We start from the raw sequence: 25,255 nt of genomic DNA, 5'->3' as shown, positions 1-25,255 counted from the left end.
GGACAATAATTCCATTGTTTACCTTGTCACAGGAATTTGAAACACTTGATGTTAAAATTAGCTTGGACCATTCGGCCCAGCTCCTGCTGATTTTTTGACATTTTGCAACAGAATGGAATTCTGTCAAGAGTTTGGATTTCTTGATCCTTCTGCATTTTCTTGGTGGAATTTAAGACAGATTGCATTAGCACTATAGGTTGGGCAGTGTGCCAAGGAGATGAACTTTCTAAGCTTGTTGTGGGTAAGAGAGTTTACACAATACTTGAGGCTGTGCTGTCATAAATAGAACATGACTCCTGTCTTCTCATATTCACAGTAATCTTATGTTAAATGTGAAACTCTGTGAAATTCTCTTTTCAAATCTTAATCATTTTATTTAAAGAGCCTTCTTGATACGAGTAATGTAGTGTTCCACATCAAACAGATTTTTCTAAACAAAAGTAATTCTGACTCTTCAAATGATACACGTGCCAGTAAAACAGGACTGTTTGGTATATTTATTATTTAAAACTAAAATGCCTTTTTATAATTAAAACTATTAAAACTATGTCTAATGAAGCTGTAAGCTCATGAGCCCTCAGTAATTTTAATTTATGTTTGCAAGTTGGGGGAACAGAAAAATAAAATTGAAAATGGAAGCTGTCAAAAGTATAGTGAACAAGAAGGAAAGCTTTATTATCTACTCTTAAGAACACTGTGTAAACCTCAACATTCTTATATAAAAACAGAATAATAGATTGGATCCAAACTTAGAAAAGACCAATTCAAATTAATGGCACTTAAGTTAGTTAGGATTAAACTACCTCACTGATTTCAGTGAGTTGACTCTTCAGTATCATTGGCCTCATTTAGACAACATGACAAGCAACTCTGCATGGTTATTGTGCTTCTGTCAACCTGACAGATGATCAAGTAGTTTCTGTCTTATTGTGACTTCCATTTTCTCTACTCAGTCATCCTGTTGTTGGCACATCAGCCTCTGAACCTGAAATTCAATCCCAAAGTCCATTGCTCCCTGCCTGTATGGACCTATATCTTCCTCATTGGTCCACATATAGAGGCTGGAGTGGCTTACGTGGTTGCTGCTCTTTCCAGAGGACTCTGTGGTAGATGCATAGTAGAGTTGGAAGGGGCCTGGAAGGCCATTGGGTCCAACCCCCTTTCAGTGCAGGACTCCAAGTTAAACCATCTATCTCAGATGACTGTCCAGTTGCATAATGCCTCCTGACATTATTTGGGCAGCCCTAGGAATATTTTGGGCTGGGACTCCAAAGGCTGAGCCCCCATCCCTGTCACAGCCGGTCTGGAAAGAAAAACCCCAGCTGCTTCCTTGAGGTTGCAACTGAGCCTCAGAGAGAGGAGGAGGCTGGGTCCGTTGCCTCGTGCCGACCTGTCTGCACCCTGGCCCCCTTCACTGTTGAGTGCTTACCTTAGGGGGCTGCTTCGTGCAGTGGATGTGTGCATCAGTGGCACAGGAACTGGATTTCATCCGTAGGGCACCATCCCCTGTGGTGACCTGTAACCCAGAGTGCAAGGGTGAGAGCAGTGCAGAGGAAAGGAGTGTATCTGCACTTCTCCTGCAAAAGACAAAGCCCAGCTGATTTTGGTTGTCTTCGTCTTTTGTCCTTCCTGGTGAGAAGTAGGGGCCGAGGCACTGCTGGACCTCCTTGTATCCTGGTGGAGTCGCCTCCCCTCCCTCTCCCTCAGAAGCACCCCCCCAACCCACACACACACACACACACACAAAGTGCTGGCTCCAAAGCCTTCTAGTCACCACAGGAAAAAAGCAATACTGGCTGTGAAGATCAAGAGGGGAATTTGAGGTAGATGAGAAGCAAGAAAAGTCAGAGACCATACTATATAAATGGTGTGCAAGGACGATATGCTTTCAGACTCCTACTTTTAGATTTCTCTGTGCTTTGAAGCCCTGTATTTTGCAACACTGAAATGCATATCAGCCGTGTTACCAATATTTTAAAAATGTTTCTTTAAGTGTTTTACTCTAAAAGGCAATATTCCATAAGAGGGTTTTCTTTTTCCAGACTTCCCAGATTTTTTTCCATTTCTCCCTGCTCTCAGGTTTTCCTCAGTCTTTCCTTTTCCACAGCCCTGCTCTTGTACCAAGGCACAGGAGTTGTGGTTAGCCTAAATACAGCAAGCTGTAGATATAGTCAAGGCTCTGAGTGGCGAGAGTGAAACATACACCCCTCCAAACCTAGTTTTGTCACTTTGCATCATATCCAACTGCTCAGAGAGGCGGACATGCAGTATAATTCCTGGCTTGGGAGTGAACGTTACGGTTACTATTTTCAAAATGGCATTAAGTGGAATTGCAACAACTTCCTTTTCAGCCATTAAACTACCATGTCTGCAGTTCCTAAAATTAGTAGGAAAGTGTGCACAGACATAAGGACTTACCTTTTTATTTTGTTTATGTTTCTGCTGTTTTCCATTTGTATGACTGAGGTGGTCTCTCAAGCATGCAGTTAGCTTTCAAAGACTCATTGTGTGTGAGGCACAATTCTGCATGGAGGGATTTCAAGGACAAGATGCTTCAGAATAAGGCTTCATTGTTCCTTACACTAAAAATGCCCGTTCAAACTCTCATTGCTAAACCGTCTTAGATTTCAGCCATGGCTAACAATAGGAAATCTTTCTTTGATGTTACTTTCTATGCCAAGCATCATGCTGAGTTTTTATGGCGGGGTCATTCAATTGTAGCATGTCTTTCAAAACTACTTATTGCATGCCAACTTAAAGTGCGTTAAGGAAGCATAGCAAGGAAGACCAAGGCCATGCCCCTCCCTTGCAGCGTGATTCATGGAAGGCGCTCTCGTGAGACACTTTACCTGTATTGGCCACTGAAATAGCTGGTGTACACTGAATATTCCCGAGAGTTATAGTTCATTGTTTTGTCTATTTGGTGCCATATTGGTGGGAGGGGGGTGTTGTACAGCTCTTTTTGCTGCTCAGGTTAGGCTGGCGGCTTTACTAGTGTAAATTTTAAGGGTACTGTAACTGCACTAAGCTGGAAACATCTGAGTCATATGATCCTCTGTGGCCCGAAGTGCCTGATCCTGCCTAATCTTGAAGCTAAGTAGGGTTAGGGCTAGAATCTGGATGGGAAACTTGAGTCCCACATTGAACAGAGGGTTGGACCCAATGGCCTTCTAAGGCCTCTTCCAACTGTATGATTCTATGTAGGTTCATGCTTCCAGGCTGACTTGTGAGGCAGAAAATCAGGTACCTCTTCCATGGTTGGAGCTGTTCTTATATTTAATAACTCCTCATCTCACCTGTCTGTACATTTCATGGGAAGAAGAATTCCAATGTATTTTATCATGTTGTAAGCCGCCCCGAGGTTTCGGCAAGGGGCGGCATAGAAATGCTATAATAATAATAATAATAATAATAATAATAATAATAATAATAATAATAATAATAAGCACCGTTTATGTTTCATTGCTTCAGTATAACTGATGTCATTGTAAAATCAGGCAGGAGTGATCATATTAAGGAAGGAAGGGAACTACAAGTGGAGGAATCAAGAACTGTTTTAATCTGTTCTAATTCCAGACATTGTAAACTGTTTGCCATAGTTGGAAATCAAATGATTGCTTTGCACTGTAATTCGGGGTGAGTGTGTCTGGCATGTAATGCATGCAAATGTAGCTTGAAATGTTTTGTCTCTCTTTCCCTCCATTGCTGTGCATAACTTAGCAATGTCTCATGGCTTTCTTGTATTTTCCTCTAGCCAGTAGGTGGAAATCCTTGTATTGCAGTCCACTGGCGTCTCCAAGTGTGCATAACATGAATGCGGACACAGGGTCCTGTAGCAATGCACTAAACTCTCCCGGGCACTACAAATCAACTAACAAACCGCTACTAACTTGTGGCAGCTCAGGTATGGCATGACATTGGGAACACTTTCGGAGGACTGGAGATGGGAGAAGCACGAGGTGGGGTGGGAAAAACAAAGACTAGTTTGCTATCTTCAGCCTGAATGGGATTGCCTAGCTTCGCCCTTTCTTTCTGAGTGCTTCTGGAAAGGCTCCTGTTTAGATCTCTTTGCCTGTTTATGTTAATTCTGTGGAATTCTAAATGCTGCAAGTGATTTATTGATATCCTCCTGGGATGTCCAAGCATTTCCTTCTCAGCTTATTTGATTAGTCCCTAAGAAAAAGGGCCAGTGGAGCCCTGTTGAGCAGGGCTTTCTTCTGTTGCTTTACTGCCACATACTTTGTGCTTATGTGAAGACTTCCCTTTGTAACTTGCATGTGCAAAAACGTTGTGTTTGAGAGTAAGATCGCCATGTGCAGTCACGGGACCATAAAGAGATTTATGTCCGAGTTGTCTCATCTGTTTAGATTTCCAAACCACAGTTATTGTATGAAGTTTTCTGAAGACTGTTGTTGCAAGTATGCGCTAGAAGGAACTGCTTAATCAGGGTATTTTCTTACCTTGAAATACATCCTCTTAACACATGCCTGGAATGCTCACATTAGATGTTGCTATGCAATAATTTTTTCAGTTACACTAATTTAAGTAATCCACATTTTCCATGTTTGATTTTCAAAAGTCCAAATAAGAGGTCCAATTTTTTTTGGAAGCTGGGGTGTGGGGTAAGACAGGCACTGGAGGACTTACCAACGAGTTAAACAAGTATCCCATTGATGTCACTGGGTTTCATCGACTAAAGCAGTCGTTGAATTGCTCCTTCATTTTTTCTTGGAAGGAGCAGATGAGTGGGAGTTGCAATGCAGAATCAGTGGTATTTTGGATTATGCTTTCAGATTTGGATACCCAGTTAACTTTTTCTTCTCTTTTTCACTTGAAGCACAGAGTAGACTGCAGAATATCTGTTCTGGTTCTTAATTCTGCTTTCAAAAAATCTGGCTTTTAATGTGATTCTAATGTGTTTTGAGCATACACGTGAACTCTTTTTCTCAGATTGGCTTGTTGGGAAAAAGAAACTTTCAGACTGATGGATTAACTGGAGGCACATTCTTAAGGAAAGACTCCCCTAACATGTTCCAAGCTACCAAAGCCCTCTTGAGCTGCATTTGATGAAGGATACAGGTAGTGTTTTTGTGCAGGATGTAGGATAATAGTTCTGCAGTTTTTAACCGGATTCTTTACTTGCTCGCTACACCTGTTGCTCAGTGCTTTGGCACTTCCCTTCCTTTGCACAGCATAGTTTTAATCTTGAACTGAATCCTTTGGAGGTTAATCACATGCTAAACAGGAAGCTGTTTTCCTCATCTTCCCACATGAAGGGACTAGTGAGAACAACTAACTGGAGAAAGCGCCATGTTTTCAAATTATATTTTAATGCTATGGATTAAGGAAAGAGTCTTGTAAGTATGCACAGATGTACACATACGCCCTGCCAACGGATCGTTGTCCCTTGCTGTGTGGCTTTTCCACTGAGATTTCACTTTGTTTTCCTGGTCAATTTGCAGAAGTATGGAGTACAAAATCAAGAAGTTGCTGCTGTTTGTGGGCTAAACTATCCTGCTTTTAGCAGTTCTGTGAAAGGCTTTGGGTATGTAGGGATGGTGATCCAGATCAAGATTTGGTTGTAGACGGTGTGACAACTGCAACCCTTTCCTCTCAATGCAGAGTGGGGAGTGTCAGGACGCTGTCTGCACTCTGTTGGTATGAGTAGGATCTCTTTTTCCTATGCATGAGGGGCCCTCATGTCGGTGGGCGAGGGGTTAAAGCCCACCCTGTCCCCATGCCAAAGCCTGCTCCATGCCATTTCTTCAGTTTACTTTTAAAAGCCATTCACGCAAGTTGAATTGCTAAGTTCTGTAAAAGGGGTTTTGTCTAGTTTGGCCCCGTGTGGCCTTAGTAATTATAATTAACTTCCTTGGAACAAGCTTGGCAGCTGTTTTTAGGTGTTGGAGGAATGAAGAATGCTCAGGTGAGTGGACACCCTCCCTAGGTGTGCATGAATCCTGCCTGGTCAGTGAGTAAGTCCCTTACTTTCTTGATGGCGTTTCTGAACTCAGTAAATCACCTCTCACATGGTTGCCTGTGACACATAAGAATCGCACATGAGCAGTCAACATGGAAACTTGAAAAGTTGTTTTTTTAAAGGTGGAGTCTAGGAGGATGAGCTATTAAAAAATCAAATCTTTCTGGGGAATAGTAGCTGATTTCCTGTGGAGCCTGGTGGCATAAGAGGAAAACTGGTTGTTCTCTCTTGCCTCGTCCTACCAAACTTTTGACGGTCAATTATATATTAATGCTAAAAATCCACTTCCCACCACCCTGAACATGGTTTGCAGGAAGCTTGGGCATCAGCCTAGCTCCCAATTTGAAAATGAACTAGAGAAGCCATAATATAGTTTCAGCAGGATGATGGGAGAGAGGATGAGTAGTGTAACCCAGGGGGCTTTGAAACATGAACAGTTGAGGATCTGGTAAAGCTAGTCTGTGTTAAATATCAGCCTCGTGCTTTTCTTTAGCTACAGGAAAGAAAATTGTAAAGTATGAGGCCTGTTTGCAGAGTAATATCCTGTGGGAACACGTCACTGAAATTCTGCTGAGAAACTACTATAGAACAGCTAATTTCTGTTCACAAAACCTTTCCTAATGTTTTCTTCTGTTTTTCAATCTATTCTGCAACATGTGGAATTGCAGTGGATGGTTGTATTTGGTAAATGGGGAATAATGGTTAGTTCCACGGTGTTACAGTTGCCTAAATGTAACTCCACTCAGTTTCAAAAGCCAGGAGAGGAGTTTCCCCTCTCCTGCTGCCCCTTTAGGTACTGCATAACACGGTTATACAGGAGCTCCTAAAAGTTTGCAAGTCTTTTCTATTGTCCTTTGGTTAGCAGATGCCTTCTGGCAGTTTCTCCTGAGAGGATTTTAGGCACGCATTTTGTTCTTGTAATGTATATCCAAGGAGACCTTTTCCCTATAAAATCTTTCAGCTTTTTAATATAGATACAGAAAGTAGTAGCCCCACTTTGAAGTCCTTGCTACTTCACTCTATTGGTGAACCTGGAGGGCATCTAACGAAGTGTCACCATATTCACAACTGGAATCAAACAAGTCTGTTTACCTACCTTATAGGTAGCGTTTATACGCAGGTGTGCGAAGCGTCTCTTGCACTCACGGTGCCTCCTTTCCTCTCTTCTGCTATTTCCTGAAGGTTATCTGAGCTTGCATTCGGCACTGAGCTCTCAGTCTTCTGTCGATAGTGAACTCAGTACTTCTGATGATTCCATCTCGCTGGGCTACAAACTGCAGGACCTCACTGACGTGCAGGTTATGGCTCGCCTGCAGGAAGAAAGTATGTAAAAGCAATTAGCTTCTATTATTGCAGCATTGCCTTCTGGTTTTTTTTTCCTCATTGTACTGTAAATTCCACCAAAGTATACATTTACCCCTTTCATAGAGTGAGTAATTGGGTGGCTGTTAGTCAAGTGGCAAGAACTGCACTGTTTTTGTCTGGTCCTTAGCTTTTACAATTGTTTTGGCCTGCTTGGAAAAAGAACACCTTTGTTTTTATCCTGTTCTTATGTTATTGAATTTTTATATAATTTTACATCATTTTGAGAGCCCTGGTGGGCAGGAAAACAGTGAATAAATACATTGGCCCTATCTAATGACATGAAGAAGCTATGAGCAAAGGGTTGATATTACTCAGTCTTATTTATTTTATTTATATCCCCCCTTTTCCCATCAGGAAACACAAGGTGGCCTACATAATCCTCCTCCTGTATACTAACAATAGCCCTGTGAGGCAGCTTAGGCTGAGAATCAATGACTTTGATCCAAAGTCACCCTTTACGCTTTGTGACCTCCAACTTTAAAGTTCAGGCTTGCTTGTTTGCTTGCTCCCTCCCTCCCCCTCTCCCTCCCTCCCCCTCCCACTACTAACACCCTTTGCGTATGCATATCTGCTGTAAATATCAAATGCTGAATGACTATCCCTCACCCCGGGGCTTGGAACAATAATTATGCTGTTTGTTCCACCTTGATGGAGACAGACACTTGCCTTGGCTTTTCCATCTGGTTTGGTAGTCTAGTGGTGGGCCAGATCATGAGAATGTCACCTGGCGAGGTGTGCAAGAATCTGGGCAGTGAGGTTGAGTGATGCCTGTCTCTCCTGTGGTTGGCTGCACTGTATAGGTCTTCGGCAGGACTGCGCCTCCAGCTCCGCGTCTGTTTCACGTCGCAGCTCCAGTGCATCTCTGCATTCCTTGCGCAGAGGTACCTACAGTGACCAGGATTTTGACACATACAGTTTGGAGGATGAGGACGACGACTGCTCCTTCTCCTATCACAGTAGTCATAGATACTCACCATCCCCGCTCAGCTCACCGCGCTGCCAGTCCCCATCCACAAACACAGACTATGGCAGGGCATCGGGCACCCGGATCCGGCCCCCACGAAGAACAATGCAAAGTCCAGTGCAAGATAGGCTGAAATATTCTGGGAATGAAGGTATGTGACATGCTGCTGAATCTTGCTAAGTTTTAGAACCTGTGGCTTCAGAAAACGAGTGAGTGAGTGAGTGAATATACAGAAATGATTTGATTCATCACTGTCTTTCCTTCACAGAGGAGCTGCAGCACAGTATGCCTAACCTGGCCAGAACTGGGCTGCGTTCCTTCGAATCAGTGAGGAACAGCCGCAGCTTGGAATCGGATCTGCAGGTTCCCGGTAGTCGACTCTCCAGAATCCAACAGCCATCATCCAGTAAGTTGGCTTCTTCTGTAAATGCTGTTATGATGTTGGATGGCTGTAATGCATTCTATATTGGACTACCCTTGGCCTTAATCAGAAACTTTAGCTAGTCTAGAATGGAGCAGCCAGAATCTTTGCCTGAAGCCAGCAGATTGCATTATGCCAATTCTTTACATGTTTTGTTGGCTAACAGTTTTTTTTCTGGGCTCAATTTAGGGTGCTGGCTTTGGTTGTTGAAGGCCTAAATGGTATCTCAAGAATCCCATATGAACCTGCTTGAGCATTCTACTCCCTCTTAAGTGTTGGCTGCTCCTTATTCCTTGCACTGATAGATGTATAGCAGATATAGGTGAAAACTAAGGCTTTTCAGTCGTGGCACCAAGACTGTGGAACTGCCTCCCAAAAGACTTGTGTTTAACCTTTTCACAGTTTAATTGTAAGGTGACTTCAGAAACATTTTTCCTCCAGTGAGCATATTTCAGAAAGGACTTTTCAACTTTCACACACGTTTTAATTTTTGCTATTTTATGTAATTTAGTTTTCTGTTTTAGCCTTAATTTTGCATGCTGCCTTGCAAATCCAGTCTTTTGTAAATAAAAGTCTTATTACCACTTCATGTGTGCCTTCTCTCACATTTCTCTTAAAAGGTCTGACGCCAAGCAAGCTCCACTATTCTTCCAGTGCATGCCAGTCCCCCTTAACAGTTCGACAGCCAGTGAAAGCAGGCTCCTGTGCCAACTCTCTCCTAACGCCACGTCAGCCAGTTAGAGCAACTGGTTTTGCCAATCCTGCTGGCAGAGTCCGAAAACTACAGTCTCCGGCACTGAGTTCTGTGGGTAGTAGCAGTTCTGGGGCCAGAAGCAGTACTGTGGCTACAGCAGCAAAAAATTCCTTACCAAAAAGTAAAACGTCAGTTGGGGGAACGTCCTCTCTGAAGAGCAAGCTGACTCATCCGGTCAAGAGGTAAGAATAGAAAGCTTGAAATATAAAGCTAAACTATGATGCTCTTGCTGCGAACAAAGTATGTTTAGTTTTAATGGCAGTATTGGCTCCCAATGCATGATCGATTGGAGTCAGTGTGCATTTTGTTTACCATGGTGTAGTCATGGAGGGTTGGGCATGACTTGGCGACTAAACTAAAACAAAACAAGGGTTTATTTTTTATTTTATTTTATTTTTTTGATTTATATCCTGCCTTTTTCCTACAAAGGGCTCAAGGCAGCTTACATCTCCTCCTCCACCTTATCCCCACAACAACAACCCTGTGAGGTAGGTTGGGCTGAGAGTCTGTGACTGGCCCAAAGTCACCCAGTTGGCTCCATGGCTGAGCGGGGACTAGAACCCAGATCATCTGAGTCCCAATCCCATGCTCTTAACCACTACACCACACTGGCTCTCAATGCTATGGTAAATGTGATGAGGCCCAGACTGAGCAAGGGTGGGAAAATGATGCCCATTTTCCAGAAATGGTAGGAAAACTGCCGTTTGTCAGGTGTTCTGAGGGTCCAAGGAAGCTGTCTCACAACAAACTTCTACCCAGTTCCCCCATGGCCCTCCTTTCGCACTCCTGCATGAGAGAGAGGAGGCTCCCACGTGGGGCTCATTGTCCTTTCTCTCACGCAAGCAGGAATGAGAAAGTGGGGTGAGCAGGGAGATTACCCGAGTGCATGGCTGCCAGCCAGGCACTGTCATCCAACTGATTCTCATCCCTCCCATTTGCATGTATATAAAGCACGTCTCTCAGGCATGCATGTGAGTGTCGGTGGGGAAATCAGCCATTTCATCCCATTCTGCAACACCACCTCGCTTATCACCCAGGCAGGCGGTGCGGGGGGACACATCTAACAGCCTCTTGCCAAGCAGCTCTCTGGTTCTCACCCTTGTACGATGATGGGTTGTATTTTCAGGTTCCGACAACACAACAAGGCATCGTGGTACAGTGAAATCATAAAACAGATGTTTGCTTCTAAAGACTAGATGTACCATGCTGAAATACCACAATAGTAGGCAGACAACAGGGTAAACCAACAGCAGTAAAAAACCACCATGGCTTGTCATGGGAACTTGTCCAGTAAGTGCAACATGGGAGCCAAAATCAGGGTTCACTCCAGCTCAGAACCAAAGGTGGACAGGGTGTGGAATGGACCCCCAGCCCCTTCAGCGGTTCCAAAACTAGACTTTGAGAGGGGAGCTCAATTTTGTCTCTCTCTTTTATAGTATGTAAGGCCAAGGGCAATGCAAGAGAGTAGGGCCTGGACGTTCTGTTGGAATTCCTGTGCAAGTGCTGGAGTTTGGTGACAGTGTGGTTCCCAACTCTGAAATCTAAGGGGGAGCTTTGCAACCTGTCCTTTCATACTAGAATTCAGCTAGCATTTCTGTTCCCATTTAATGCCTGCTGGTGTGGTTTAAGTCCTGTTTTTTCCATTTGCAAATAGTATAGTACAGTCTGAAATAAGCTGCTGTGGTTCTGCTGATGCTGAAAAACATATTAGGTGAAATGCAGTTCACACAGTTCTGCTATCAGTAGTCAATGGGTTTTTTCAGTGAAGGTTGTCTGATAGGTAAAGCACGCAGGGGTTCAGCCGTATATTTTAAACCTCATCCCTTTGAGGTTGGCCAAGAATCTGTATAGATGAACAGTGACAATCCTGGTTCTCAACAACAAAGATGAGAGCACTTTTATTAGCTGATGTTTTGAAAACAATCAGGATTTCTTCCTTGAAAAAAAAACAGTTTTACAGTTGATTCAACTGTGCAGCTATTGCGGTACCTTCGTATAGCTTTTATCATCTTGGATTTCACATTGGGCTTTTTATGATTCAAAGCAGCCTGTGTGAAACTATGTTGCATGTGCACACGAAATGACTAGTTATTTGCCAGACTATGGTTTTATTTGGTCCAAAGTACTGCTCGATACTGTTCTGTCTCTTTCGTGAACTGTACAAAGTAGTATAGCGAAGTTGTCCTTAAGTCTCTGTTGGGAACTGATTACCACTTACTGATTGCAAGCACAAGGACCTACAGGATCACTTTGGTGATCATGGCCCATATTCTTCCTGCACTTCTATAGAAGTCATTTAGGAAGCGGTCCTGGGCACAGCTGAGGGCGTTGGTCTTTTATGGCCTTGGAGGCTTCTTAATGCATTTCATTTCTAGCTGCAGTTTTGCAATGAGTGCATCACATAAATATGTTCATTGTGTATTTTGACTTATGCTGTTGGAATATTAAATGGCTATTTGTGTAATCTGTATCCCAACAGGTTTCCAAAGGCTAACGTTGCATCTGTTGATGATTCTTGGAAAGATGGATGTTACTGAGCCAACCTGAAGATGTGGAACAACAGCCCAGCTGGCTGGGTAGAAGGAGATTCTTAGAATTCTAGTCCTCTCCGTTGCCAGTACATTTGACGAACTGGGATTACCTTTTTCTGAATTTAAACCACCTTTGCCTTTGCTTTGACTCGATGGTGGGAAGGGACTGCCTTTTTATTCCTGCTGTTATAGTTTGGTTGTTGAACCCTGATTAACAGTCCCTTTTGTACTTGGAAGTACAGATGGATGCCTGATACCCACACTTGAAGATTTACTCATGGTGCTTACTAGGAGGCAGAGAGCTCCCATGGCTGTGAAAAACTTTTCATTTTGTGGTTTCTTTTGTTTTGCAAAAGGGAGCTAGAGAAGTAGGAATAATTAGAAACTACTCTTTACAATGTCACCTGGACCATCTTAACTTTGTTAGGAAACTCAGAGGTTACTTTTATTAGTCCTGGATATGTGTCTCATTACTTATTATTGTAGAGGAAGGAACAGGTTTTTAAAAAGAATAGTAATCCTGAGCTTTGTATCAACTGTCAGAAGAGAGTGTCTTACGTTCAGGAGCATCAGCACCACTGCCAAGGTCCTTGTGCAGCTCGTGTGCCCTGTAATACCATTTGTTTTCTCATCTTTTAGCTGGACAAAGCCAGTCCTTGGTGCAGGTAAGGAGTACCACTTTGGCAAACTGTGTGCACAACTGAAGTGTTTTTTTGCCCAGTCATCTAAGTACAGATGCTAAGATTCTGCTTTCTGTTTTTGTATAAATATTTTTATTGTACTTTTTTTGATGAAGGAACTTGGTTTATAAACTTAAATCAGTGGCTGCTGGAGCTTGCTAAATGCAAGAACACAATCATACCTGGGAAAAGAAACTGGCTTGCTAGCCCTACTTCCTGCCACTAATGTGACTTGATATTGTAGTTAATAAATGTGAAGGGGCTAGTATTGTTTTAGTAGCAAATCTGTTTCCGCTACTTTCTTTTCAAAGGGGTATAGGTGCATAGTTAAACAAAAGAGAAATGATTTCTCTCTCTATGGGGTTTCTGCTTCAGTTAAGGCAGTGTAGATTCCTGTGAAAAGATGGAAGACAGACATGAGTTGATGCTTAAAGGCAATATTTATGTGCAGTCATTATGTGAAACTATAGGTGGGGAGAAAGGAACTTGACGTATATTGCAGTCACACTTTTTGAGCTAATTTTGATTCCAAATAATGACGCACAATATCCGCAAAAGCAAACTAAGTAGCTTTTGCAGAACAATATTTATGCCAACTGTAGCTAAGGGAAAACAGGCTGTGAAGAATCTGTAGCCTTCCCCCATCTAGTTGCCCTCCAGATGTTTTGGGCTTCATTTCCCATCAACCATTGAACTGACGACTACCATGCTTATAGTCTAAAGCAACTGGAGCGCACCATGCTGGGAAATGCTGCTGAAGTACCAAATGTATGTATACTCGGTGCAATTTGACCTTAGTTTCCTTAAATTGGGAGAAATCGGCCCATTTTGATCAAAGGATGTTAATGACAATTAATCCTAAACAAGCAAGTGGGTTTAAGGTGCTTGCAGAAGATATTATTGAGCAATACAAATGTATGAACGCAGATCTTCTGCAGTAGGATATGTTCAAGCAATTAAGACTGCTTATGTAACCTCAGTGCTAATTAGTCTGAAGTGACAACAGCTAAAACAGGACGAGTAGGAAAGACTTGGCGGTGGTATCAGTTTATAGTTAGCACCTCAAAAATTATCACACAATAGGTGCAACGTAGAAGAGCCAAGAATCACATTTGGTATCAAAAGAGCTAGACTTGTTCAAGAACAACGGCGGAGTGCACGGAGAATGACTGTACTTGCACTATGCCAAGAGGCAGATAAATAGGCTGACCTACGGGCAATTTTTGGGGTAACATTTTGTCTACTAACTTGAAATCTCAACAGCTCGATTGGTTTGTTATATAAGTTATATTTCCAGAAGTGTATAGAAGACAAAAAAATCACCAGAATACATTTCAGGAAGTAATACACCACCCCAAATCCACATGAAGGCTTACATCAACTACTTTCAGTACAATAAGTTTATTCAAACAGATTAACTTTATTTTACAATAAATGCATCAGTGCATTTTTTAAAAGAGGACGCAATTTCTCAAGTTTACATAGCAATCAGAATCTGAAAGTTAACAATGACAACTACTAACAGTTGCTAGGACATGCACAATGAACTGAACATTTATTTGTGCCTGGAAAGATACTCGGCAGGGGAGAGGGACAAGAGCCCTTCTCAGACAGGGCCTGTGTCAAACCAGGACAAACAAGGAGAACCCCTGGAGGCCTCAGCCTCTTCAGCCCAGAGAAGGAAGAAAATTATGCCTGTGTAGCAGTGCTTACCTCTGTCTAGATGTCGGGAACCTGGCTACAGAAGACTTAAAACAGTAAAAAAGCAGCATGGGGAACCTAAGGATCTTCCTACCTTGATGGCTTGTCACAGTATGTCAGTAGCACTTCACATAAGACTGGGAGATGGGCACATTGTGACTCGGCACCTGAACTCTCACTAGCATGTTGTTAAAACTTCCTTTTCCTATGTTTGCTCAGTATTTTGTACTGTTAAGAAAGCTCCAAGTTCTCCCACAATAAAAGTATCAAGCATGTAAAAAGAAAACACAATAGTTTGCAATCCGGCAGGAGCTCAACTGCAAACTGCCCTGGAAAATGGTTTTCACCTTTTGATGGCTACCGCCACTTCCAGCAGCAGCCCTGTCAGCCTGTAGTGCAACAGAAGCTGTACTTCCTTGGTGCCCGGAGTCCACAGTGTGCATTACTGAAATTGCCACCTTCATCTGTACCTCGCAGCTGACACTAGTACAGAAATACAAATCCAATTAAGTAAAAGCTAGAGGTTATTTAGATAATTGATATGTAGTTCTCATTTGGCTGTTACGGTTTAAGCCAGGCTTTATTCTTCTTCAGCCAGCCTCTTTTCCCTCACAAATCCGCAGCTTAGGATTTCCCAGTGGCTTATCTGCCTGGCACCTGACCTTTCCTTGAAAGCTGGGCACCATAAACCATACCAATCTTCAGAATCAGGTGGACAATCCCCTATCTTGTGTTCTCCAGCTGGCAACTGGAGCAGCTTTTTAGGCCCCCTCACTCCCTCTGTAGGGAAAGTCAAAGCTCAGCCCTTCTTACACGCTGACTGGAATATTCCAAAGCAGGCAGGGGAATGGGACCCCCCAAACACATGAACTACAAAGAGCAGCAACAGTACAGCAACATTAACACATCAGACTTACCACTCATCCATGTCACAAAGCAGAGCCTACCGATATTCCCCAAAGGGGGCTGCAGGGGAGCCTCCAAGGACAGTCAGCTGGACATGATTTGAGGAAAGGCACTGCTAGGAAAGCAATTTTGGGAGGAGCTGAGCACATGCATCTGAGCGAGGGTACGTGAACCCACCGGCTTCAGTAGTCCTCACCGACATCATCCCCTCAAGGGCTGAACAACGGGGTGAGGGACCACCAGCTCTTCCCTGCCCCCCTCCCCACCACAGAGACAGTAAAGTGCAAAGCATGATAATACAGAACTATGTTTTGGAGCCTCCCACTGTCAGTGCCTTCCTTTCCCCTGGGGAAGCGCTACAAGTTAAAGACAGAACAAAATTTGCATCGAGTCGATGTACAAAAAATGATGCTTGCTGCTTAGAGGCTGAGGCCTGGGGTCCCACCCAGGCCCTTCCGGGGTGATAAGGCAAAGAGACTCAAGTGTCCTGGAGCATGAAGAGCAAGGAGGTCCGAGTTTGTTCAACGAGGATCATTCCTCTGCATGTGTGCTCTTTTATGGCTGCGTGTTCTGACCGCTACTTCTGTACACAAGTTGGCCACGAAAGCCCCCCGCAGGCAGCTGACACAATGATGTAAATTATGACCTGTGTGAAGAAGGCATGCAGTCACTTCAGTGGCTCCCCCACCTGTCATCAGAGGGGGAGTGCACTGCCCAGGAAGCCATCCCACAGTCATCCCAATTTTCAACAAAGGCTGCCTTGAGTTCCCCTCTTCCTTTCAGGTGGCTGTTCAAGCTGATCAGAGAATATATTATGAGCACCATCCTGGCCAGAAGTTACTTGATCCCAAGAGCTTAAGGTTACCAAACACACACAGATTTGTACAGGGCAATTCTTCATTTATCTTAGCTGTACTGTTCCTGCAGAAAGATCCACAAGGTTTCGGGACAGGGGAGGGAAAAAGCAGCAGAAGAGGAAGGGAGCACACAGGAAGGTAGCTGTCCCTACCTCCTATGCAGAAAAAGGTCTTGTGCAGCCCAAGAATTTGCCCTTGCAGCACAGTACTGGTAAAAGGGCTGCTTTCCCATTTATATCCATGTCTTGAATTCAGCTGTAAAGCTCCCCAACAACCCCCCTTTAAATGCGGACACCAACTTACAATTGATACTATGGCAATTATGATGGTGAGCTTGAGGTTCTTCATGCACATTGCTCTAGCCAGGTTCCTGCTGGTTGTTTTGAAGGTCACAGACTGTGGAAAGAGCAAAGGAGACCTGCTTATCGGCATCTGGCCATGTGTTAGCCTGTGGATGAAGCCCATGTCGTTCTCTCCTTCACCCACTATAAAATACTCAGCTATGTACTTTTAAACTATCAGCATATGACAGTCACCATTTCCATTCTTCTAGTATGTACAACTGATCCTTTAAGTGTTCCAGTTTTTGACCCCCGTTTTCTGGAATAAGCAATCATTTTGCTAGGATCGTGTGGTATGTTCCTAAATAAAAGTACAGTACCTTAACTAAGAGTTATTTGAAAGGCTCACAAAGCTTGAATTTTTGCAAGTACTAACAGAGCAGCCATAACTGCTTTAATTCTTTACATATAGTTTACACATTTATTTATTTTAATTTATTTATTTAAAACATTTCTATGCCGCCACATTCGCCGAAGCCTCGGGGCGGCTCACAACATAAAATTAAAACATTCAAAATATAAAACAAATTAACAATGTAAAATAACTCACCCTGGCCAGATAAAATAAACAAATAATATTAACAATTAAAATGACATTTAAATAAAAAGGTCTTCGCCTGGCGCCGAAAAACAAATAACGACAGCGCCAGGCAGACCTCTCTGGGGAGCGCATTTCAGTTGCTTTAGTTCACTTTACATAACCTAAGAAGTTTTCAGTTATTTTAGCTATGGGAATTTTGTGGACATATGGACTAGCCAATTGTTCTGCAAGCTCACAGATCTGTAGACTCACAGCCCATGTTTACTGAGAAGCAGTTCTCAAGTTGAGTGGCTCTGACTCCAGAATAAGTATGGACAGCACAAACCACTTGCTACAGCATGAGAAACTTATGAGCAGTAGGCCTGGTAATCCATCTCCCACCACCCTGTCGGAACCCAGCAATACGTATCATTATATTTTGCCCTTCTGTCTTTCCAAACGGTGCCAACGTCCTACTTTTACAGCCTGCAGACTCAGAATACACTGGCAGACGGACATGAACAAAAACAGCTGAACTACTTAAGGAACATGGGGGGTTGGGGGGGTCCCACCATTCCAGATAAATGTCTCAACTATTCTGCAGAAAGGGGAAGAAAACACTGACATCCACTAGAAGCCTTCAGTCTTATGACTGGAAGGATTAACAAATAGGGTTTTAAGCAGGGTTTTGTTCTTCTGAGCAGTCAAGCTAGAAGATACGGCCTATATTCTACAGACTGCTCACTCTCTCGCCATCTTCCCATTGTTGCACACACATTACAGCTACTGAGGAATTAATCTTATTGCTTCCCTACCCCACTTCCAGAACTTACCGAATCCACAAGATTTTCAGTTTTATCTATCAGCAACTCCAGTTTTTCTCCTCTTTGGGCCACCAGATCTGGGTGGAAGATAGCGCAACAATGAGAATTCCAATGAAAAAGCAGTTCTGTTCCTTTACCAAAACAACCTGTTCCCAAATGACAGGCAGTGACTAATCATGCGGGCTTTGTACTATAAATCTCTGAGCCAGGTACTTGCCAGGTGCAAGGTTCTTCTCTAAGGTTTTAGGAAAGCAGTATCTTGGCCCACTAGAAATATAGGGACTAGGTATCATGCCAGCTCAGCGCAAAGTGCAAGTAGAACTAAAGATTACCCAAACTTTTGGCTAGGTAAGTCAAATGCAACACAAGCTCACCAAAAAGATGAAACTGCCTGCACAGTTTCCCAAAGTTGATTTCCCACCACAAAGCACGGTCCAGGCAGAAGCAGACTGGTGCTCGTGCAGGACAGAGACACATCTCACACTCGAGTTATGCCACCAGCACCCAGCGACATCTCTTGCACGTGCAAGGGGTTTGCAAATGTTCACTACATCTGTGTCAATACACACTACAATACCTATATTGCGGACCATGATCCCTTTGAGCTCATCCACTTGAGCCTGTGTCTCTGCCACCTGGTCGGGACCCTTGTTTTCTGAGTGGTGTTTCTACAGGAAGGAAAGAGGACAGGAGACATAAATACCTGGCTTTTAGGATGGTGAAGCAAGAGAAGGGCAAGGGTGACACACACCAGTCTCTGCAGAAAAATCAAGACCTGCCCTTGGAACTATGACTAACGCTGGAAGCTGGGCACGGCTTACCTCCAACTACCTTCACCTGCTTCTCCACCCCACTGTACAATTCTTCCCTTCCTCTGCTTCCCCCTCGTATGGTGCAGGAAAAGCACCCACCGCTTAAAGGAACCATTTTCTTGTAAAAATGCATCTGTAGTTTGCCCGTTCAGCATTTAAGCAAGTCCTTTGCGTGGTGTGCGCTAGGGCAAGCCGCAGCCATGGTTCCAGAACACCCAGCTACAGGAGTCCCCTGCTGCACTGCTGCTTGAGTCACTGCATGAGAAAGCAGAGGTGCTCTTGGTCAAGCAGCCGAATGAAGAAGTGATAAGGAGCTGGTCTGTCCTGTGCGGGACCGCACTGGTCTGGAACGATCAGATCCACAGTTTAACAGTTTTTCTGGTGATGGCTGGGGCACCTTTGCCACACTTCAGCTGCTCACAGCAGCAAACGTTCCAAAAAGAGCAGCATCACCCAGGTCTTAGTTACAGCAAGGCTAATGCTGAATGAGAGGTTGTCCTTGAAGACAGTTTGGAAACCAGCTACTGCAAAATGCAGCTGCTAGTAGTGCCAAGCTGAAAAAGGATGCTACTGTGATAGTGCCAGTCGCTATGACTACCAGCCCATTTCCCAGCACAGTTCAAAGTGCTGGCCAATACCTTACACACCCTATTTAATAACTGAAGCCACAATACTCAAAGGACTCTGTTCCCCATATGAATGTTCATGTTCTCCAAATGCACTTTGCTAGTGTGCTGCCAATACTCAAAGGGATTAACCTTTCCTGCAAGGTTCCGATTTATCTGCTGCTTGTTTTAATCTCGGCTCTTTTCACAAATGGTTTTACATTAACTGCTACTTTTGCCCTTTTTATGAAGGGCTCACTGGTGTCTGCCACACCAACTGGGCTCACCAGCTGTGCAGCTAGGACGCTGGAAAACTCGCTGTTCATGGCATATGGCAGCGCTGTCTGCGCACGAGAACCGTATGTGGTTTGAAACCTTTTCTTAATTTCATTCAGGAACGTGAAGGCTCTGGAACGTTCGAAGTCCTTAAAAGGAAGAACAAAATCTTCAGCGGAACAATAAGACAGGTGTAGGTATGTTTTAGCAGCTATGAGCAGTGAAATCTAAATAGGAAAACTTCATGTACACAGGCAGTATCTCTTAATGGAAATGGGAATGCTCTGTTTAGGAGTGCCCTAAAGGCCTCTGGTTTGGGGGCACCATTAGAAGTTGTTATGATCTGCCAGACTATCAGAACTAAACTCAAAACAGCGATAGGAAAACAAAAGAAATTCTCCCAGAAGCCATTCAAGAACTTACTGGGAAAACAAGACACAAGCAAATTTAAAAGCTGAAGCTGCAGGCACTGCTAAACAGAATGGCTGACAACCTGTAGACCCTTCTTTAATCTTAAATGAAGGGCCTAGATCCAGAGAAAAGCAGCATCTTCTCCATGGCACACCCTTTGGGTTTGTATTTCCAGCAACCATTCAACAGGGAGAACAATAGTCAAAAAAGCATGAATCACAGCTTTGTTACACTACTTACATCATCTGTGATGCAGAGGTATATAATCCGGTCCTGGCAGATGTAGTGGAACAAATAACTGGGGAAAGACAAATGCCAGTACAATGGTTTTAACAGGATCTGGGTTCAGAAGCCGGCACAGTGATACCCAGGCCTCATTGTGCCATGTACTGTGTGACATTCCAAGCAGCCATTTCTACATTTTTATTCTTGTGCAAAGAGAAACCACTCTCCTGGAAGGAAATGGATTCCACTGAGCTCTTAGAGAGGACAGTCAACCAGTGAAGACAGTGTGCATGTTTTCTTCATGCGTCACCTACATCCAGAAACAAAGCTAGGTCGAAATGGTGAAGATAAGGGGATGCTGCCGCAGCAGTTTCTGAGTAGCAAGAAGCACAAAGGCCAAACATAGTTACCCTACTGAAAGAATGGATCTAAGTGTGTGAGGCTATTGCTCAGCGTGGGTGTGGAAGCCACCTTGCATGTCCATCCACTACGACAGAACAGACAAGCGCATTCCTGTAGAAGCATCCACTGGATGCAGAGCCCTCTAACAGGCACTGTCCCATGCGCGATGGGTCCCACCCAGGAAGGGACCCCACTTGGGGCGGCTGTTTCCTGCCTGCCCTTGGAAAGCCAGGCTCGCCTTGACATGCTGGTCAGCAAGGAACAGGGAGCCCCACCCACGCTGCAGTTCGACGTGCAGCGCTGTGCGCGGCTTTGATGTGGGAAGCACGGTGTTTTCACGTCACGGCAGCACGGTTAACTCGGGTCTCCCACCAGAGGTGCCTCAGATGTTCTGTTCAGTCAAGTTAATTCCCTGAGAATGTCTTTTCCCCATGTTCCTTCTATACGGTGAGGCATGACTGGTGATCCCGCTTCCAAGTGGATACAGATTTGATCTGCATTCCACGGAGGAGAGAGCTGACTTTCCTCTTGCTCCATGCCTCACTGATCAGACCAGAACGTCATGGCAATGTCATGGTAACAACTTTCCAGCTGTTGCCATTCCCATTCTCTTTCAACAGCTCAGAGCTCCCAGCCAGGCACTAATCAGGTCCAGGCCTCTTTCAATCCAACCATTCTATGGTATTCTGGGCTCCCATGTCATTCACTGTCCCTTTTTAGCAAACCAGTAGTACAGGGGTAGTACTGCAAAACGGGCTCGAACAGATGGCCATGGAGCAAGAGCCAACCCACTTACAGAGCAAAACCTGGATGTATGACTTCCCTCATGCATGCAAGCTTTCACCCAGTAGCAGATGAGGCATCCCTTCTCTTTGTTCAAGTATTTCTATGTCTAGGATTACAGTAAATAGTGGACAACGATGCAGCTTCAAAAGGATGAGAACAGTGGTGCATCTAAGGAATCTTCACAGCCTCTCTAGCTGCTTGGACCTGCTGCTATAATTGGGCTCAAGACAATGTTCCTAATATTTGTCTTCAGTCATTATTATGGCCAGCTAGACTGGCAGTCGATGAAAGCAAGTGCAGCGTATCCTCTGCTGCAGATGGAGAGTATAAACAAAAAGAACGGTGATCTTGGTGCGATGTACTCGACACATCAGCTATCACACCAAGCTGCTTCCTCTCCCACCCGATTTTGTCTTATTTCCTCATCTGCAACATCTTGCAAGATCTGTCTGCAACTCTTTGCAAGCCCTTTGTCCCTTCCTCTTCTGCCCCCCAAATCCATATGGTGGGATGGCTACCTCTATTTCAGTCCTTCATCTGGCCCTCCCTCCCTCGCTCCCTCCAAAAGCAGTACTCACTTTCCATGCGAGTAGGTGAGCTTGTTGTTCTCAGATGGTATCTTGGCCAGGATCTGCTCCGTAACCTCCAGGAAGTTCCCTCCACACCAAGCATGTTTAGCCAGGATTGTGGACCCTCTGGCTACAACTGCGAACAGGATAGTCATGGCTGCAAGCTCCCTGCAAGGGCAGGGACAAAGAATGAAAATGTTTGCCCAGTAAAGCAAAGCACAGATAACAGACTTTAGCCTCTGCCCCATGAGCTTTGGCATGCAGCCGAGAGAAAAAAGAAACAGCAGTTGTATGAATGTCATTGCCCCCTTTCTGAATACCACCCAAAGCTGACTTAGGTGTCATCATTTAGAGAAGTAACATCAAAAAGCAACTTGTAACCTATTTATCCTTTCTCTCAACCTGAATATATTGCCAGCTAGTTACATGCACTCCAATGAACTGTATATTTAACAGTTCTTGCAGGACCTAAGAAATGGGGGGGGGGGGGGAGACACACACAAAATCAGGTGTCCACCTATGCTCAAAGAGCTGGTGCTAGGATCTGTCATGCAAAAGGAGATCTGCATTCTCAGATCTGATACTGCTAGCCTTCTGGCCGGCAAGGTGGAGCCAACCTCCTTCAAGTGGGTGTCTTCCAGCAGCACTGGACTACAACTCCATCAGCCCCAGTCAACAAGATGATTCCAACCCCATGCTTCCTCCAAAGATCAGCAAGTTGGGTGAGTTGATTCAGAACAACTGGTGTATGTTCTCAGAGGACAACAAGAAGAAGTGGCCAATTCTTCTGCATTCTGAACAGCCACACACAATTCTCTCCTACTGTTTCAATAGGTCTGTTCACATGTGACTACTGCCATGTGAAGTCATGTGCTGCACAGCTGTGGATTACTGAGGCCCCGGTTTGCACCAAAGCTTCCCACAAGTGACAGTTGGAAGAGTGAAGCTATTTGCCAATCTAACCTACTTGGACAGCAATTCTCTAGCAAAGTTCCTCCTTCCTACCCTCATCTGCTACCTGCGCCTTTTGACTGGAGTTTTTAGGAACTGACAACCTACAAAGGAATTGACAGCTTATAAACAATGTCATGTATATTGCCTCCAACAGCAAAGATGAAAATAAAACTACATCATTCCAGCCTAACACCACATAGGATCTATGTGACACAAAGAAAACACTAGGCCATTTCTGGGTCAGGAACAGAACATTCTAATCCAACCCACTCCTTGCTTACAAGGTCAAACATCTGACACAGCAGGCAAAACTGAAAGAAAAAGCTAGTCACAGATGTATGTGAAACAAGCAGGAACCATGCAACCTTAAAATGACCTCCTAAAGATACTACATGCTTTAAAGTCTTGTTTCAGCATAACATACATTGGATCCAACCACACCATTCCTCTATCCAAAAGCCTAACCTCAACCACAAAACCTAATACACGAAAAGTCTGGTGGACAATCTGACTGTAATTTTTTTTTAAAAAAATTACCTTCCCTCTAAACAACAAATAGACAACTCCAGATAAGATAAAATGGATTGGCAATGCAAACCAGACCCAGGCTGAAATTGGCAGACCAGACACACACTCTGAGCACTGCAAAGGCGCAATAAAGCTGTTCCTTCAAGTGTAGCATTTGTCTTTGCCTTCTGCTTCAGTTTATGCAGCTGCCTGCTCCCAGTTTCCATGTCCTTTCCTAGTGCCTTAATTTCTAACAGGAGAGCTGCTTGCACAACTTTGTCTCTGGGTTTTCAAGCTACAATTATTACACCAAAAAGTTTCAGCAATGGCTCTGCAAACTCTGGCTCCCACTCTGCCCTGCTTCTTTAACAAAATCCCACAAGAAAGCAAAACATGTAGCCCTAAAACCTGCTAAAGGCAAAATCTACTGCTCAGTGAGTCACACCCAAAAGAAATCAATAGTTGAATGATTCCCTTAACAGTCCATCCCACATTTGGCTGTGCCAAGAAACTAGAATGGATTCACACTAAATCGGACACTGACTTGTCTCAAAGCAAAACTGTAGAAACATCATGCTGGGTTTCTTCTGCTGCTGCAGCATGCACCTTTCTCACAGATTGTGCTTTGATATTTTGGCTGGAGCTGGTGCCTAATGCTATTTGACCTTAGGTGGCAGGCATATGCTGGACCAACTTTATCTGCTTGACGGGATGTTTACACTATTAATAATCTTGTGACAGTGAGTAATTCAGCACCTGAAACTTTTCCTGGCAAGGATTCCCTGAAGTACCTTTCCAGACTGGTCTTCTGCCTGGGGGCTTAGCTCTCCACATGTTTGGAGCCACTGCAAGCTGCCTTGCAACTGATGGTGACTGCAGTCCAAATGACAGATGGCAAGACTTGACAGGCAGGAGGCAGACTGAGAGAAGAGATGCCTCAGCCAGTCTTCCTGCAACTCAAAGCCTACCAGGTATGTTGGACTGCACCTTCCAGCAGGACTGGCTGGTGTCCATTCAGAACTGGCAGTCCAACACATCTGGAGAACACCAAGTTCTCCAGGCTGATGAAATACAACCGCCACCGACACTGTGGAAAACAGGATGAGAAGACTGCCTTCCTAAATGCCTTTCTGTTCACTGAGGTGTAGTGCTTAAGAGGGTGGGACTGGGGCCCAGGCAATCTGGGTTCTAGGGCCCGGTCAGCCATGGAGCCAACTGCATGACTTTGGGCCAGACTCTCAGCCCAGCCTACCTCACAGGGTTATTGTTGTGGGGGATCAGATGGAGAGGAGAGAGAAGAGAATGATGTAACCTACTCTGAGATCGTTGCAAGGAAAAAGCGGGATATAAATCTAATAAACAAATACACGGAGAAAGAGCCATCTCGAGAGAAGAAAACAGAGAGGACACTGCAGAGAGGGTGATCCAAGCGCCCCCCGCATCCTCTCAACAAGAGGCGAAGATGAACGACTAGATGACTCCTCGCGAGGGGGCGTTACCAAGGTTACGGGGCCTAGTCCCATCTGCCACCCCCTCCCCTCTTCGCTCAGCGCAGGCACCCAGGCTTGAAACCGGACGGGGGTGACAGCAGGAAGAAAGAGGCAGCCCATCGCCTCAGCGGCCCACAGCCCATCGGCAGCCTGCGGCCGACACGGGCAGAGAAGAAACGCGGCCGGCCGCTCGCCCCTCACCTGGTCGAGCTCCCGCCCGCGACCCCGCTGCTCCTCTTCCTCAGCCGCGCAGCTGGCAGGGCGAAAGCAAACAGCACGTGAGCTTCCGCAGGCGAGCGCAAAGGCTTGTGGGCAACCGAGTTCGGCGATCAGGGAAAAACGAAAGGAAAGGAGAAAGGGAAAGGACGGGAAAG

The 25,255-nt window shown here is 44.6% G+C and overlaps 2 protein-coding genes across 4 annotated transcripts in view; one reads left to right on the top strand and one right to left on the bottom strand.

Annotated features, from left to right (window-relative positions):
- Positions 1–14,442, top strand: part of LOC123021948 (SLAIN motif-containing protein-like) — a 19,852-nt gene extending 5,410 nt beyond the window's left edge. For 2 of the 3 annotated variants that reach the window (XM_044427217.1, XM_044427219.1), the window contains 6 exons: positions 3,755–3,904; positions 7,163–7,303; positions 8,146–8,460; positions 8,578–8,715; positions 9,351–9,666; positions 11,964–14,442. In XM_044427217.1, coding sequence (XP_044283152.1) covers positions 3,755–3,904; positions 7,163–7,303; positions 8,146–8,460; positions 8,578–8,715; positions 9,351–9,666; positions 11,964–12,021 — 1,118 coding nt within the window. In that variant the 3' untranslated portion in view covers positions 12,022–14,442. The remainder of the gene's footprint in view (positions 1–3,754; positions 3,905–7,162; positions 7,304–8,145; positions 8,461–8,577; positions 8,716–9,350; positions 9,667–11,963) is intronic. The other variant, XM_044427220.1, reaches the window with a different exon arrangement.
- VAMP7 (vesicle associated membrane protein 7) lies at positions 14,078–25,255 on the bottom strand. The gene is made up of 8 exons (XM_044427221.1): positions 25,083–25,255; positions 21,940–22,098; positions 20,189–20,246; positions 19,549–19,686; positions 18,422–18,512; positions 17,854–17,921; positions 16,463–16,555; positions 14,078–15,948 (listed from the first exon to the last, which is right to left on the bottom strand). The coding sequence occupies exons 2-8, from the start codon at positions 22,083–22,085 to the stop codon at positions 15,880–15,882; spliced, it is 663 nt and encodes a 220-aa protein (XP_044283156.1). The 5' UTR covers positions 22,086–22,098; positions 25,083–25,255; the 3' UTR covers positions 14,078–15,879.

Source organism: Varanus komodoensis, unplaced genomic scaffold (genome assembly GCF_004798865.1).
Source record: "Varanus komodoensis strain SLA01 unplaced genomic scaffold, ASM479886v1 scaffold18_3, whole genome shotgun sequence".
NCBI classification, from domain to species: domain Eukaryota; kingdom Metazoa; phylum Chordata; class Lepidosauria; order Squamata; family Varanidae; genus Varanus; species Varanus komodoensis.
The sequence above is the reverse complement of the archived record's forward strand: the minus strand, read 5'-3'. Positions and strand labels throughout refer to the sequence as shown.

Excerpts from the sequence above, each read along its gene's own strand:
- VAMP7 (XM_044427221.1), bottom strand. The coding sequence starts at position 22,085 with ATGACTATCCTGTTCGCAGTTGTAGCCAGAGGGTCCACAATCCTGGCT. Across the intron at positions 17,922-18,421 it reads GATCATGGTCCGCAATATAG|ATCTGGTGGCCCAAAGAGGA; the intron begins GTATTGTAGTGT and ends TCTTCCACCCAG. Across the intron at positions 16,556-17,853 it reads CTGAAAATCTTGTGGATTCG|TCTGTGACCTTCAAAACAAC; the intron begins GTAAGTTCTGGA and ends CTCTTTCCACAG.